Source organism: Urocampus carinirostris, chromosome 14, assembly GCF_059441175.1.
Source record: "Urocampus carinirostris isolate Australia breed hairy pipefish chromosome 14, RoL_Ucar_1.0, whole genome shotgun sequence".
NCBI classification, from domain to species: domain Eukaryota; kingdom Metazoa; phylum Chordata; class Actinopteri; order Syngnathiformes; family Syngnathidae; genus Urocampus; species Urocampus carinirostris.
The window spans coordinates 1049212-1066033 of NC_142362.1; the positions used below are offsets into that span (position 1 = coordinate 1049212).

At 44.9% G+C, this 16822-nt stretch overlaps 1 protein-coding gene across 4 annotated transcripts in view; it reads left to right on the plus strand.

Annotated features, from left to right (window-relative positions):
- hao2 (hydroxyacid oxidase 2 (long chain)) overlaps positions 1-16822 on the plus strand; it is a 48163-nt gene that overhangs the window by 17437 nt on the left and 13904 nt on the right. For 3 of the 4 annotated variants that reach the window (XM_088353280.1, XM_088353283.1, XM_088353282.1), the window contains exons 1-2: positions 11745-11822; positions 14431-14476. In XM_088353280.1, the coding sequence (XP_088209406.1) occupies positions 14460-14476 (17 nt within the window). In that variant the 5' untranslated portion in view covers positions 11745-11822; positions 14431-14459. Of the gene's footprint in view, positions 1-11744; positions 11823-14430; positions 14477-16822 lie in introns of those variants that run through there. The other variant, XM_088353281.1, reaches the window with a different exon arrangement.

Sequence of the window (16822 nt, forward strand, 5' to 3'; positions counted from 1 at the left end):
TCTACTGACAAAGTTTTCAGGTTACAAAGCAACTCGTAGATCGAATTCAATTGGTAAGCAGCCATTGTACGTCTGATTCCACATCTAAAGTGAAAATATTGTAAAGCTGGGATTCTGTATCCTGGGGGTCTACTGTAGTTGTACTTATTCATATCCAGAATTGACTCCCTGTACCACATCTGAACTCAAGATCGAGTTTATAGCGATTCATAGTGGCTTGTTTGTGCTTATTAACAAGATCCATTCCTCACAGTGTACACTGTGTCCCTTTTAGTAGCTGGAAACCCACAAGAACCGTGACACGAGTCAAATCAAAGGCTGATGCGTCAAATGATCCGCGAGGCAATGAAATAAAACAATGATTCACTGGTTTGCGACACGTTCCGTTAGACTGCTCCACTTTTGCCTCCATAGATGGATATATTCCTTTGCGGCGGTCGGGACCAGATGGGGGTGCTGAGGGTGGGGGTCTCCCCCCCCCAATAAGATCCGATTTGTTTTGTGAAACAACACCCATCCCATGGAAAATGAGCCTTGCGCCAATAAACTCTTCATTGCTCTTATTGGATTTTGCTTTTCAGTTCTCATATAAGCACTTGGCTAGTTATGAGGCCTCAGAGTCCGAGAGGGTTCAGGGTTTCATAGGGTGGCCAAACCGCGGCCCGCGGGCCACATTTTTACTCAGGCTTTTTCATCAGGCCCGCCAACTAAAAATGCTTGAAATTGAATGACAATACTCAGAAAAAAGTGCTACTATCAACAGTGTCTGAAAAAAGTTAGCGGACACTAGGGGGCAGACAACTGTAAAAAATTGCCTGCCCAGCCATAAAGTTGCCTGCCCCATTTTTCACAACTTGAAACGACGAGATCGATACCAATAGCCCAAGTAGATATCGGACGGATGGCTTGATACCAAACTTGACAGACAGACAGGATTGATAATGAAACAGGATATCAAAAATAAACAGGACAAACAAGACGGGAACGAAAACTGGAGAGAATAATAAAAAGGACAAAAATAGACGGGAACGAAACTGGAAATCGTTATAAAACAGGACAAAAATAAACTTGAACAATACCGGACTGGAAATACCAACAGGAAAACAGGACCGAGTCAGAACCCACGTCTTGCGGGGCAGAGGTTCGTTGACGTAATGACAAACAAAGAGTGAGAGCACTGAACTTAAATAGACGGAAAGCCAATCTGTCAATGAGCCGCAGATGGTGCCACACAGGCGGGGCCAATTGGGCGCCATGGCAAACATATTCATTTGGAAAGCTTTTTATGTTTGGATCCTATTTTGGATAGAATTCTTTTACACGATATCTGAGATATTTGGCCCCATCTCACTCAGACGCTATCTCCGAGGGACCCTGAGTCCATTGAGTTTGAGACCCTGCTCATGTTCTAACTTTACTCAAGAAATACCCCGCTCGTGTGGCACCAGCTCCGGCTCATTGACAGATCGGCTTTCTGTCTATTTAAGCTCAGTGCTCTCATTCTTTCTTTGTCAGTCCGTCTACGAACCTCTGCCTTGCAAGACATGGGTTTTGACTTGGTCCTATTACCTTTTGGTATTCCCTGTCCGGTATTGTTCCCGTTTATTTTTGTCCTGTTTAATATCAGTTTCCAGTTTCGTTAAGTCCTGTTTATTTTTCTCTCCAGTTTTCGTTCCTGTCTAGTTTGTCCTGTTTAATTTCGATATCCTGTTTTATTATCAATCCTTTTGTCTCGTCCTGATGTGGAATCAGACGTACAATGGCTGCTTACCAATGGAATTCGTTCTGCGAGTAGCTGTGTAACCTGAAAATTTTGCATGTAGAGACTGTCAGGACCAGAACGGGAACAGAACCCACTCGCGTAACGTTTCTCACAAGTTTTATGAGAAGAAAGGGAAAGGGTTGCGCCCACAATCCAGGGATTGCTGGACGCGGGAAGCGGGGTGAAAGGGCCACTTTCATCATCTGATGAAATACTATTTTTATAGTATTACGGTAGTTTCACCTTTTTTAGTATTTTGTAGTATTTCTGCTGCAGTGTTCACATACATAGTAGTGTTTTTGTAGTATTCAAATAGTTGGATTTTTTAGTATTTCTGTCATATTTCTTCAGTATTTTTTGTAGTATTTCTGTCATAAAATTTCTGTAGTACCATTTTTGTAATATAGTATTTGTCACAATTGGCCCCGCCTATGTGGCGCCAGCTGCGGCTGATTGACAGATTGGTTTCAGTCTATTTAAGCGCAGTCCTCTCCTTTTTTCTTTGTCAGTCCGTCAACGAACCTCTGCCCCGCAAGACGTGGGTTTTGACTCGGTCCCGTTTCCTTTTGGTATTTCCTGTCCGGTATTGTTCCCGTTTATTTTTGTCCTGTTTAATGTCGGTTTCCAGTTTCGTTCCCGTCTAGTTTGTCCTGTTTTATTTCGATATCCTGTTTCATTATCAATCCTGTTTGTCCCGTCCTGTCTGGTATCGACCCCATCCGTCTGATATAAACTCGGGCAATTGGAATCGATCTCTGGCTTCCTGTCATTCCACGCCAGACCGCTGCCTAACGTGCATGACTCTCCATTTCCTGTAAAATAAAAGGCTTGTGTGAGAAACGTCACGCGTTTGGGTCCTGATCCCGTTTTGGCTCATGACAAATACATCATCAACTTTCTTTAGTTCTTTCAGTGCCATCATGTTTTTTTTTTTTTTTGCCTTTTCCCCAATCACCGGCCATTTTCCCCTTCTTTTATCTTCCCTTGACCCGGGTCGACGTGACAAGTGTTGTTTTACATCGTTCCGCCGTCCAGTAATGGAGATGAACAGTTATGTGTTCAATAAACTTGGTTTTGTCAGGAGAGGTTTCAATAAAAATCCACTACAACCAACAGTAGCATTCGTTTTTTTTTTTTTCTTTTTTTTTTTATCCCCTCTTTTATTTTTCCAATCTCTGGATTTGATAGGTTGGTCGTTTTGGTTGTAACATTTCTCAGAATGGGGGGGGGGGGGGGGGGGGCGATGCTTGGGGGCGGCTCCGCCCTGGTTTATTCCTGGACGTTGGCTATTTCAGCTGAAAATGAAAATCTCCATTCTGATCCCTGTATATTCCTAAATATAAAAACAATCTTTCTCACACACACACACACATGAAGTAACGTTTCAATAATCAGTCTAATTGCATCTCTTGTACGTTTATCAGTCTTGTACTCTTTTATTTTGAAGTCGCATTTCCGGTGTATTTTTCTGTTTCCTGTGTGAATAAAGTTAACTGGGAAATGTATTTACCTTAATTGCTTGATTTTATTTGAGTAATTCTGCCAACATAGAGTTTATATAAGTTTTAACTTTAACAGGATTCCCCTCGGCCCTCTCCCTCGTTTACTGTCCTGTAAATAAAGGAAACGAGATCTTTCCTCGGCCTCCACTTTCTCTCATCTAAAAAGGATTCATTCTTTTCGTCAGTGCACGGTTTAGGTTTAATACTGAAATATTTGACAACTTCATCAAACATTTCTTTTTGTGAGATTTTAGTGGGGAATCACAATGCCGTTCTCAAACAAAAGAAGAAAATATCCTGAATTATTGACGTTTGTGGTTTCTAAATCCAGCTCTGTCCACTCAGCAGTTTTAAAGAAGAACAGGAAGTTTGCCTTATCCATCTTACCCTTTCCTCTGCCACTTCCTATTTCACCCTGTCATTTCACCTCCTTTGTGTATTTTCTCATTCATAATCGTTTTAGAATAGAATAGAATATGCCTTTATTGTCATTGTTACAACATGGGATATATTGTGACAACGAAATTGGACGTGGCACTCTAGTTCCACATTTTATGTGAAATGAAATGAAATGATCTGCATTTCTATAGCGCTTTTCAAGTCAATGACTTCCCAAAGCGCTTTACAATGTGCTCTAATAGCGGCCTTGCAGCCCTGTAAGGCGCTAACCTGCTTATTGGGGGTATTAGGGGTTCAGTGTTTTACCCAAGGACATTTTGACATGTAACACGGACGAGCCGGGATTCGAATTGGGATCCCTTGATCACAAGACGAGCGCTCTACCTCCTGAGCTACTCCCATCCCAACATGGGATATATCTCATCTCATCTCATTAGCCGTACCGCTTATCCTCATTAGGGTCGCGGGGGGGCTGGAGCCCATCCCAGCCATCTCCGGGCAGTGGGCAGGGGACACCCTGAACTGGTTGCCAGCCAATGGCAGGGCACACAGGGACAGACAACTCATTCGCTCATTCACACCTAGGGACAATTTGGACCGGCCAATTCACCTGAAATGCATGTTTTTGGAACGTGGGAGGAAACCGGAGTGCCCGGAGGAAACCCACGCAAGCACGGGGAGAACATACAAACTCCGCACAGGAAGTCTGGAGCTGGATTTGAACCCACGACAGGTTCCCATGACATGAACTGTGCCGCACAAGCGCTAACCACTGCGCCGCCGTGCTGCCCATGGGATATATTGTGACAACAAAATTGTATGTGGCACTCCAGGTCCACATTTTACAGTGAGGATAATGAAACAAAGAGATAAAGGAACAAAGAACATGTTTTAACTGTCTTTGTTGTAAATAGGCTTTTGAATACATTAAACGTGTATTCATGAAACCTTTCATTCCTTGTGTCCGATTAAACCCACCCTGCTTAAGGTACCTCCAAGTCAGAATGTGTGAGATATTTTGAAGCAGTCGCGCTCAATTTGTGACATGAAAACACTGTCCAGGAATAACAAGACGGACTTTTCTTAAACTAGGGGTCTCCAAACTTTTCAGGAGGGCCAGATTCGGGTACGCTGAAAATGGGTGAGGGCCGACTCTTCAGCCTGGCGTTCTTTCAACATTCTTTCATAAATTCTCCGTCATAGGTTTGCACTGCTAGGTGAAACCTCTTTGCTTGCCCTTCTAGAATTTTCTTTGACTCACTGGATCATTGTGAATTTAGAATGCATAAACTACAAATACCAAGCATTACAGAGACCCTTACAGTAATATTTCCTTACTTTTAAGCACAGGTGCCAAACAGGCGGCCCGCGGGCCAGATCGGGCCCGCTAAGGGATTGAATCCGGCCCGCGTGACAACACTCAGAGAAGCACAAGAGAAAAACAAGCTGCAGGTTGAAATATGTCCACTTGATGTTGCCAAAGCCAGCTGCCTCGAACAAAGACACTGTACTTGTATTTATTTCTCTCTCTCTCTCTCTTTCTGTCTTTGTCTCTCTGTGTCTCTCTGTCTCTCTCTCTCTCTCTCTCTTCCACTCTCTCTTCCACTCTCTGTCTGTCTCTGTCTTTCTCTCTCTCTCTCTCTCTCTCCCACTCTCTGTCTGTCTCTCTCTCTCTCTCTTCCACTCTCTGTCTGTCTCTTTCACTCTCTCTCTCTCTCTCTCTCTCTCTCCCTTCCACTCTCTGTGTCTTTCTTTTTCTCTTCCTTTGTTGCTCTTTGTCTTTTTGTCTCGCTGTATCTTTTTAACTACCTTACTTCTTTCCATTTCTCTTTCTCTCTTCCTACCCTTCGCGCTTTCTTTTCTCATTTCTCTCTTCTGTCTTTCTATTTCTCTTTGGCCCCGCCCGTGTGTCATGATTGCCATGTCGCCCAATTGGCCCCACCCGTGTGGCGTCAGCTGCAGCTAGTTGACGGATTGGCTACCTGTCAGTATTTAAACTCTGTCCTGTCAGTCCCCTTTTGACGGTCCGTCTGCGAATCTCTGTTTTACACGGCAAGCCCTTTTTCGCCTATCCCGTGTTTTTGCTCCTTTTTGTCTCCCGAATTATGACCTGTTTCGATCGCGACCACTTCTGTTCTCCCGTCCCGAATAATGATCCGTTTTTTTATCTTGACTACATCTACTGCTGCTTACCTGTTTTTTTCCGTTCCTGGCATTGACATCGCTCGCCATGGAAGTCCCACTTCCGCGCCCGAGCAACCTACTCCGCGCAACCAGCGATCTCCGGATCGTGTGTGCGCTCCTTTCCCTTCTTCTCAATAAAACTGTGAGAAACGTTACACGAGTGGGTCCTGTTTCTGTTCTGGTCCTGACACGTTCGTTTCAAGTTAGCGTTTTGTAGTCAGCATGTTGGGTCTGGCAGTGACTCTTGACATTATATTGTTTGAAAACAGGCACAATTACTCAGCTGTTTCGAATTTCGATGAAAAATATACTGCAATTTCTACTCGTCCTGGAAGCAGCGTCCCTCACAGTCAGCTTTCCTTTTTTTATTGAAAGTCGCCATGTCGGCAAAAGGGTGGGCTAAAATTCTCACAGGAGGCCAAGGGCAGTGTGGCCAAGGGCTACTGCCATCCTCTGGTCGGATGGTGTTTTTTTTAAATGTACGTATCCGTTTTACACTGCGATCAACATTAAAAACGTGGTCGAGATCAAAAACAGATCGTAGCGGGAGACAAACGGGAGCAAAAAAACGGGACAGGTGAAAAATGTTGATAACGGGCTGTAACTGGCCCCTGGGCCAGACTTTGAACACGCCTGCCATAAAGACTCCAATCCCAAAGTGGGTCATCACAGGGACGATGCGGGGGTTCTCCAAAACCCCCTGAAGAAATACAGACGGAAACCGATGGACTTAAGCAGGTCTTAAACATGAAAAATGTCTTCCTCGGGAATTCGATTGCAAAACGGTCTGTGATTAGGAAAGTTTGAAAAGGAAGCACTAAAAATACTCAATCGGAAGGATGTTCCTGACTTTCAGCTGTGGGGGGAATCAGGATTCAAAGCAGGGAAACGGGGAGAACTGATCTCAGCCTGTCATTAGCTTTGAGTGATCTTTGAGTCAGCACGTGTTTTGCAGTTTTTCCAAGGCTGACATGTGCCCAAAGTGTCTTTCCCACCAAATAGTTTTGTCATAAGCCAGGAACGGAGACAGGACCCAATAGCGTTCGTTTTACTCAGAAAGAGAGCAGCAAGAAAACAGGACGATGGCCAGGACGGAGGAGCAAAAGCAGAAACGGGTCCAGAAAAAGGTCGGCAACAGGTATCAGTCAGGAAATAGGGCAGGATAATGTCGGAGAGTACAAAAGCTTGCCTAGCTGAGAGCATAGCTTCGCAGACGATCTGACGGGTTTTTTCAGGAAGGGAGGAGTTTAAAAAGAGCAGGTCCTGTGGCTGTTGGCGCCAAAATGGGAATTTTTGAGGTGAGCATGACATGAAAGAACAATTGTGTCAGAATCTGGCAGGCTTTTCTACCTAGAAGGCGCCACATAGGGGGGAGTGGTGGAACTGCGCCCACCTGACTCTCGTCTTTTGTAGCCTTTATGTCGTTTGTACCAGTCATCATTCAATCACTGCCATTGTAACAGTCACAGCGGGGTTGTTTTTTGTTGTTCGTTTCTTATCTGGACGTTTTGCTGGTTTGTTACTTTAGAATAGAATAGATAGAATAGAATATACCTTTATTGTCATTGTTACAAATGGGCTAACATATTGTGACAACGAAATTGGGCATGACACTCCAGTTTTACACATAGTGAGGGTATGAGCAAGAAGATAAAGGAACAGAGAAGATAATGTTATAAAACAAGGGGAATAAGGCTATAGTTATAATTGACATGGTATTTACACAACAATGTCAGCATGTGGGATGTTACATACAGGGTTGTCGTGATAACGTTGTATCGTAACGGTTGTGCAATATTGCATTTGGTGCAAAGTCATCATGGTGCAAAAATAGTCCGCATATACATTGGTGCAAGCATAGACATCATAGTGCAAAAAAAAGGAAATGGTCAGACATTGTGCAATTTGAGCATTAAACGTAGTGCAGTCGACATGTGCAAGAACAAGACTTGAGTAACATTATTTCGTATGAGGTAGTGTTGGCACGAGTTTTCAGTTTTTGTGCGGTGTCTGTTGAGCAGGGTGTTGGCACTAAAACTCTGTTTTTGAGCATGCCGGTTTTGTTTCCTGCAGCCCTGCTTATGGGTCCACCCCCAGTTCATCAAAATCATTAGAGGCATTTGTCATGAACCAGAACAGGATCAGGACCCAAACGCGTGACGTTTCTCACACAAGCCTTTTATTTTACGGGAAATGGGGAGTCATGCACGTAAGGCAGCGGTCTGGCGTGGAAAGACGGGAAGCCAGAGACCGACGAGATCGATACCAATTGCCCGAGTAGATATCAGACAGACGGGGTCGATACCGGACAGGGCGGGACAGACAGTGTTGATTATGAAACAGGATATCAAAATACAACAGGACAAACTAGACGGGAATGAAAACTGGAGAGAATGATAAACAGGACAAAAATAGACGAGAACGAAACTATAAACCGATATTAAACAGGACAAGAATAAACGGGAACAACATCGGACAGGTAATGCCAACAGGAAAACGGGACCGAGTCAAAACCCACGTCTTGCGGGGCAGAGGTTCGTTGACGAACTGACAAACGAAGAGTGAGAGCACTGAGCTTAAATAGACAGAAAGCCAATCCGTCAATGAGCTGCAGCCGGCGCCACACGGGCGGGGCCAATTGGGCGCCATGGCAACCGTGACAGCATTCGTCATTGTAAAAATGTGTGTAGTCATTTTAAAGTTTTATTTCAATTACTCATCGCAAACGATGATTGCTAACTAATTAATCATGGCATGTAAGTGAGTTAGAGAAGTTATGAGTTAGTGTATTTATTTAGTTTATATTTTTGGCTCAAATTTTCACTGTCAGCTATACTTTTACACTGCTTTGTCGTCAGTTACCCATGGCTGAATTTGCAGGGGATGTCAGGACCAGGGCAGGAAACAGGAAGCAGAACCCAATCGCTTAACGTTACTCACAGTTTATTGGGGTGAAGAGGAATAAGCACACACTCGATCCGGGGATCGTTTGTCGCAGGGAGTAGATTGATCGGAACGGGGAAGTGGTCAAAATTAAACATGTTGGGGCGAGAACAAAACAGGAGCCAAACACGGGCAAAAACGGAGATTCACAGGGCTTGGCAAAACAAGAACAAAAAACACAGGCAAAAACGGGGATTCACAGGACTTGACGTATCACAACAGAGTTTAGCAGGAGTTTGGCAGACGCTCCGACAACAGGCGACTCACAAGACAGTGTTTAAGTAGTCAGGGAGCAATATGTCAACGCGTTTCAGCCGGTGTTCATGGCCGGGGACAATTGTGCGCCGTGGCAACCGTGACAGAACCTGGCGCCAAACGGCGAGGACCAATTGGGCGCCATGGCATCTGTGACAGTAATGGCAATCATGGTGAATCATTTTCACGCATCATTATTACGAGCAAGTGTGCACAATCATGCATTGACTTCTGGAAAGAGAAGACAAACATTTACAACTCTTTAACAAGGTCTAAATATTGGCCAATGTCAAATGTACGGTTTAAGTTTTTGGGGTTGTAAACTGGTTGTCTCCAAATGGCCACTTTTGGAAACACCCAGACCTACCCTTAGAAAATGTGTAAAATACAATGTATTTGGCTTTTTCGGGGAGCTCCGTACCCTGACTACTAGTCTGGTAAAAGCAGTGAAAATGACGTCAGGTAAAAAGACATGCAGGAAGTCGGTCAAACAAATCCCCCCCTCAGCCTCCCAACTCCTCATTTGACCTTGCTAGGGAAAAGCAGCTGTTTCACAATGACTTCATAAGCGCGGAAAAGCCGCTATTTGTCACGTCTGCCTGCCTTCAACCCACCACAGTCCAATTCTTGATGGTGACTCACACAGAGTCTGCAAAGTCAGGCACCTATTTATTCCCCCCGCCGCGCCCCCCTTTATTATCCCTAAGGCCAAAACAAACCCAAGGCACACGAACAGAAAACATGACATTAGTGTCTCACGCCAGATGATACGAGGGTAGTCATTGGTGGACAATGTGTGTGGGAAATGGAATATCCCTTTTTTATTGCCTTTTTTGGGGAATTTTCACTTGACTCCGTAGTCCTTGAAGTCGTTAGATAAAGAATATGCCTTGGAGTCTTTCTGTCATGATTACTGATGCGGGGCACCTGAGTCGCTGATTGGCCGCTTCCTCTTTTTTAAACCCCCGCCTTCCTGTCAACATTTGTCGGATCGTCCGCGAACCTTCGCTACACGCTAGACAAGCTTTTGTGACTCCTGACTCTATCCTGCCCTGTTTCCCCGTCTGATTCCCGTTGCCGACCTCTTTTCGGGACCCGTTTATGTTATGCTCCTGCGTCCCTGCCATCGACCTGTTTTTTCTCGCTCTCGACACTGTCTTCGCTCGAAACGGAAGTGCCACTTCCGCGTTCCCAGCGGTCTGCTACCCGTGAGTCGTTGCCTCCTTCTAAATAAAGCGGAGTGTCACAGACCAGAAACAGAGACAGGACCCAATAGCGCTCGTTTTCTCAGTTTTTATTGAAAAAGAGGGAGAGTAAGGCTTGCTTCCACGATCCGATGGCTGACGGACAAAAGGAGCGAGCGGTGTCTGGCGAGGAGGATCGGAGACAGGCGGGAATAGCGAGTCGTTGGCCGGGACTGGAGATCAAAGGCAGTGTCGAGTTCATAAGCGAGGTCGTAGCAGGAGGGAGGCAGGTAACGGAATACATGGAACAGCAAAAATGATGTTTGGATTGATTTTCATTTTGTTTCTGTGGCATTTGATCTTAGTTTTGCCGGAGATCAAAGAGATCAAAGCCAGGAGAGAAAGCTTACCACGTGTTGTGAGTCATCATTTGATTCATATTTACCGTAAATTCCGGACTATAGAGCGCACCTGAATATAAGCCGCACCCACCACATTTTAAGAGGAAAACCGATTTTGTACATACATAAGCCGCACCTGTATATAAGCCGCATGCGCCCACATTTAAACATGTAACACAAACACAAAATTAACCCAAACCCGACTTCAAGTCCCGCGATTGAAACTAAATGTCGCCTGTTAAAGTCCGCAGTCTAAAGATCACAGCCGGCAAAATGAACAGAAAATGATACCGGTACTTAAGGTTTGATGCAGACCTGCAGAGTCCGGGTCCCGTTGAAAGTAATCCAAGGAAAAAAGTGCATATTTCCAAAGGTAAGGGTGGGAAAAAATATATCAGACGAACACATTTACTCACGCAACTCATTTTTCTTTAACCAACTTTTTACCCCCTCGTCTTTCCTTGTCTGTCCCTCACCTTTAGCAGTCCCCACTTAAACTCGGCACCCCGCGTTTGTTCCGCCCCTTATTTTTCGTTCACTTGTGCAAAACATATCAGAATAAGTGTCTAAAATAAATACAAATAAATACATGACAAAAATATACAGTTGCAAATACATATTATACATGGGTTACACATATTACAAAGAAAGACGGTACACCGAGAGAGTTTTCAAAGCTTTAATAATAATAATATAGCTTCTATCTATCTTAATGGTGGCAACACTCGAGCGCCACTAGCGGCCGTTAGAAAAATGACATCAATTGGCCGCGTCACTGAATAAGCCGCAGGCTTGAAAGTTAGGGGGAAAAAGGAGCGGCTTATAGTCCGGAATTTACGATATTTTCTTTTGTCTTTTCTTAGCATATTTGGTGTTGGAGTCATCCAGAAGTCATTGAAAGTAATCCAGTTAAAGTAACCCTACCCAACCCTGGGTTGAGTCAAAAATAAAAATCATAAAAGTAGTAAATCGGAACCCACAGTGCATTGCAGCGGCAATGCTCCAACAGTTTTTGGGTTCTTTCTAGTAACCTAGGGGGGTTGGTGTTCAGCTGGTGTGGGGGCTTATAGGGGAGGGAGGAGCTCCCCACTGTGATAAAGTGGGGGGCCCCAGAGGGGGTCTGGCCTATGACACCACCTCCGCACATTAAAGCGGAAACGCCGAAGCCCCCCTGACAGCGCAGCAGCTTAAGGTAAAATTCCATCCTTTCGGGATTACATTGCCATCGATAAGAAAATGGGACATGTGAAGAAAGAAAATAGTGGACGATAAAGTGGAAGTAAAGATGGATTGTTTGGAACAGGATGAATGAGAGCAGATTTCTAGAAATGTACCTGGACAATGTGCCGTTGCCTAGCAACCGCTCACCAATGACAGACACACAAATTGATGAGCTCGGTGTTTGAACTCGCTTGAAATGACAGTCCTTCAACTTCAAATTCCGTAAGCTGAAAATGTCTGCATTCTTTAAACACTCTTGGATAAATTCTGCCTCCGTCAAAGGTTGGCCATCAGACCTCGTAGCTCGCCTTTGCAGCGGTTTCATTTGACGTTAAATCGGCTTCCGGTTGCTTCACCTTTACTCGCTTTTTGTCGTCAGCGTGTTTGGTCTGGCAGTGCCTTTTGAGATGAGATTCTTTGAAAACAGACGCAATCTTTTAAATTAGACACAGTTGTTTAGGATTTCAATGAAAAAAATACTCCAATTTCCATTTGTCCTGGAAGCAGCGGCCCTCGCAGTCAACTTTCCTTTTTGCGGCTCGTTGAGAGATTGGCTTTCTGTCTATATTAAGCTCAGCGCTCTCTTACTTCCTTTGTCAGCCTGTCAACGAACCTCTGCCCCGCAAGACGTGGGTTTCGACTCGGTCCTGTTGGTATTTTCCTGTACTGTATTGTTCCCATTTATATTGTCCTGTTTAGTATCGGTTTTCAGTTTAGTTCCCGTCTATTTTTGTCCTGCTTATTATTCTCTCCAGTTTTCGTTCCCGTCTTGTTTCTCCTGCTTATTTTCGTTATCCCGATTCATTATCAATCCTGTCTGTCTAGTCCTGTCCGGTATCAACCCCATCTGTCCGATATCACTCGGGCAATTGGAATCGATCTTGTCGGTCTCTGGCTTTCTGTCCTTCCACGCCAGACCGGCTTCTAAACGTGCATGACTCCCCATTTTCCCGTAAAATAAAAGGCTTGTGTGAGAAGGTCACGCGTTTGGGTCCTGATCCTGTTCTGGTTCAGGACAATTTACAGTCTGTCGGAAATGGGGTGGGCTAAAATACTCACAGATATTAAGAACACTGTGGCCAAAGGCTACTGCTATCATCTGAGGAAGTGGTGTTTTTTTGGTACAAACATTAGTGGCGGACCACGTATTATTTATTTCTGAGAGAGGCGGCGTGTCAAGACCAGAACAGAGACAGGACCCACTTGCGTGATGTTTGCCACAACTTTTATTGAAAGAGAAAGGAAGGGCTGATGTTCCGATGTTCGCTGGGCGTGGGAAGCAAGTCGCTCTCGTACTCGGATTGTGATCCGAACACGGAAGTGGGTCTTCCGTAGCAAGCGATGGCTGTGTCAGGGACGAAAAAACTGGTCAGGAGCCGGGACTGGGAGAGCGAGACGTGGTCGGGGTCGGAAGCAAGTCGTAAGCCAGAACGGGAGAGTGGATGTAGTTGAGGACAAAAAGAGGTCGTAAGAACGGGAGAACAGACATGGTCAGGGTCGGGAACGAGTCGTAAGCTGGGACGGTAGAGCAGACGTGGTCGGGATCGAAAACGGATCATAATTCGGGACGGGAGAGCAGATGTGGTCAGGATCAAAACAGTCGTAGCTGGAGACAGACGGGAGCAAAAAACGGGACAAGTGGGAGTCAGGGTTAAAAAAGGCTTGCCTAGAGGACAAAAAGAGGTCGTAAGCTGGGACGGGAGAACGGACGGGGTCAGGATCAAAATTGGTCGTAGCTGGAGACAGACGGGAGCAAAAAACGGGACAAGTGGGAGTCAGGGTCAAAAAAGGCTTGCCTAGTGTTCACAGAGGTTTGCAGACAGACTGACCACAGGGGACAGACAGGACTGGGTTCAAATATTGACAGAGAGCCAATCAGAACCCGTGGCGGTTGGCGCCAAACGAACAGGCAAAGGTGGATCACATCAGTAATCGTGACACAACGGGCCAGTATAAATGTGATCACGGGGCGTAACTGGCCCCTGGGCCGGACTTTGGACACGCCTATTTTGATTTGAAAAATGATCCATCGTCGAGTTGGCTGGAAATGAGTTTACAGAACCATAGCTCACCTCTAACTTAAATAAGTAAGTAACCAACTATTCAAAATGTTTAATAATAATTGTGTTTGTTACTTTGTTGTTCTGTAGGAGTCACCAACATTTTTTTAAATAATTCAGAGCTACTTTCTTTTTTGCTGATTGGCTGAGGGCGTCCGCTGCCCGAAGTTTGCTGAGATGGGCTCCAGCACTCCCGCGACCCTACTGAGGAGAAGCGGTGCAAATAATGGATGGATGGATGATGGCACCAACAGCTAGCCGTTATCATGTTCTTACAGTGTTGTTACTATGTTATTATGATGTTAATACAAGTATGTTATGATTAGAAGTGGGGTTAAAATGTCTGCCTTGCACAACGGCACTAAATGATTTACATATATGACTTCTAGAGTTTATGACTTTGTGCTGCACTCCCCTCTAGTGTTCATATCTGGAAGTGTTCTTCCCAGAATCGTTGCTTTCAGACTAAGAGTGAGACATTTCTTATTTATTAATGTATTCTTTTTCTTTGGATGCCAGGTTATGACTGTCACCCAGGTGCTGAGGGAATGAGTATTTGCAATCGGTGAGTGAAACTATCTTTTCACTAATAGTTTTAAAATACCGTAAATTCCGGACTATAGAGCGCACCCGTATATAAGCCGCATGCACCCACATCAAATAAACACGAAATTAATCCAAGCCAATCTTCATGTCCCGCGATTGAAACTAAATGGGGGGGATTTTTTAAGGGGTATTGTTCTATTTTCTAGTTTCAAAACCGGGCTGAATATGAAGTACACAGTCCAAAAACATAAGCCGGAACACACCCTTGGTGATGATAGTCTTTAAATGTCCTTCATTGAAGCACACAGTCCAAAAATGACAGCCGCCAAAATGAACGTTAAATGATACAGGTACTTAAAATTTGTTGCAGACCTGCCGATTCTGGGTGCCCGTTGATCGTAATCCGAGGAAAAAAAGTGTATATTTTCAAAGGTAAGGGTGGGAAAAATATATATCCGTTATCGTCCGCCGTGTCCACAAAAACTCACCTTTACCGGTCCCCACTTTCCCATCAGCCCGCGTTCGCTCCACTCCTCTTTTTTAATTTGCTCGTGCAGAATAAGTGTCTCAAATAAATACAAATAAATACGTTACAAAAATATACAGTTGCAAATACATATTACACCTATTTACAAAGAAAGACTGTACATCGAGAGAGTTTTCAAAGCTTTAATAATAATATAACTTTCATCCTAAACCGTGCCTTTGGGAGGTAGCCTCACGCTACTAACAAGACGCTCGCATACCTGCAAACGAGTCTGTTAAGAAAAGAAATGACGTCATCGTTCAAATCACGGCAGACCAGCCGCTTGTTCCTCCTGGGTAATTTACTAAGTTGTCTTTCTCAATATCGGAAAGAAATGTTATCATGATGGCGTCGTTCCACGATATACCCGTTTGCTTTTAACATGGAAGCTGCGTCATGAGCCTTATTTTGTGCAATTTGCACGATGAGGTTATGCTCACGCTCATAAATTGTGATCTTCCTCGGCGCATATATTCCACCGCTCTAAATCTTACCTCTCATACTCGAGCGCCGCTGGCGGCCATTGAAAAAATGGCATCAATTGGCCGCATCTCTGAATAAGCCGCAGGGTTGAAAATTTGGGAAAAAAATAGCGGCTTGTAGTCTGGAATTTACGGTAGTCTTTACTAGGGATGCGTAATCTCTGTTTTTTCTTACCGATATGATAACCAATAAAATCCTGCTTCTGGAGCCAACTGCCTCGGACTCTGATTGGCTCTCTGTCACTAGATAGATAGATAGATAGATAGATACTTTCTTCATCCGCTTTGGGAAATTCACATTTCCAGCAGCATCCCTGAGCTGAGAACAGTACAATAATAAAGCCAAAAGAATACAATATACAAATACCCAGTGTGACGTGCAAATGCCCACTTTAGCATGTTATATAGAGTAACTAAATAGTGCTACACAGAACACATAATGCAGTAAGATTCGGTAATATCCAATGTAGGTGGTGTGGTTTAATGTGGGCCTTTACTCTGCCGGGTGGAGTTAAAGAGCCTCATGGCATGAGGAAGAAAAGATCTCTTCAGTCTGTCCGTAGTACAAGACAGTGACAGCAGTCTGTCACTGAAACTGCTCTTCTGTCCGGAGATAATGCTGTGAAGCGGATGCGATGGATTGTCCATGATTGACCTCAGCTTTTTCAGTGCCTGTCTCTCAGCTACTGTTGTTAGGCTGTCCAGCTCTTTGCCCACAACAGAGCTCGCTTTCCTAGCCAGTTTATTGAGACGAGAGGCATCCTTCTTCTTGACGCTGCCTCCCCAACACGCTGCCGCATAGAAGAGGGCGCTTGCCACTACTTCCGTTGCGGTGTCAGGGGCGGAAAACTGGTCGGTAGCCGGGACTGGGAGAGCAAGACACGGTCAGGCTCGGGAACGAGTCGTAAGCTGGGACGGTAGAGCAGACGCGGTCGGGATCAAAAACGGATCATAATTCGGGAAGGGAGAGCAGATGTGGTCGAGATCAAAACAGGTCGTAGCGGGAGACAAAGAGGAGCCAAAAACAGGACAGGCGTGAGTCAGGGTTATAAAAGGCTTGCCTTGTATCAACAGAGGTTTGCAGACCGACTGACAACGGGGGATTGACGGGACTGAGTTCAAATAGTGACAGGGAGCCAATCAGAACCCACAGGGGGTGGCGCCAAATGAGCGGGCACAGCTGAGTCACATCCGTAATCACGACAAAATTCTAATTATCAATGGATATGTTTCCTTTAGTCCAGGGGTTTCCAAACATTTGAGAAAGCGGGGGGCCAGATTCGGTAGGCTGAAAATGTGTGAGGGCCAACCATTCAGCCTGGGATTCTTTCAACACTCTTTCATAAATTCACCCTAC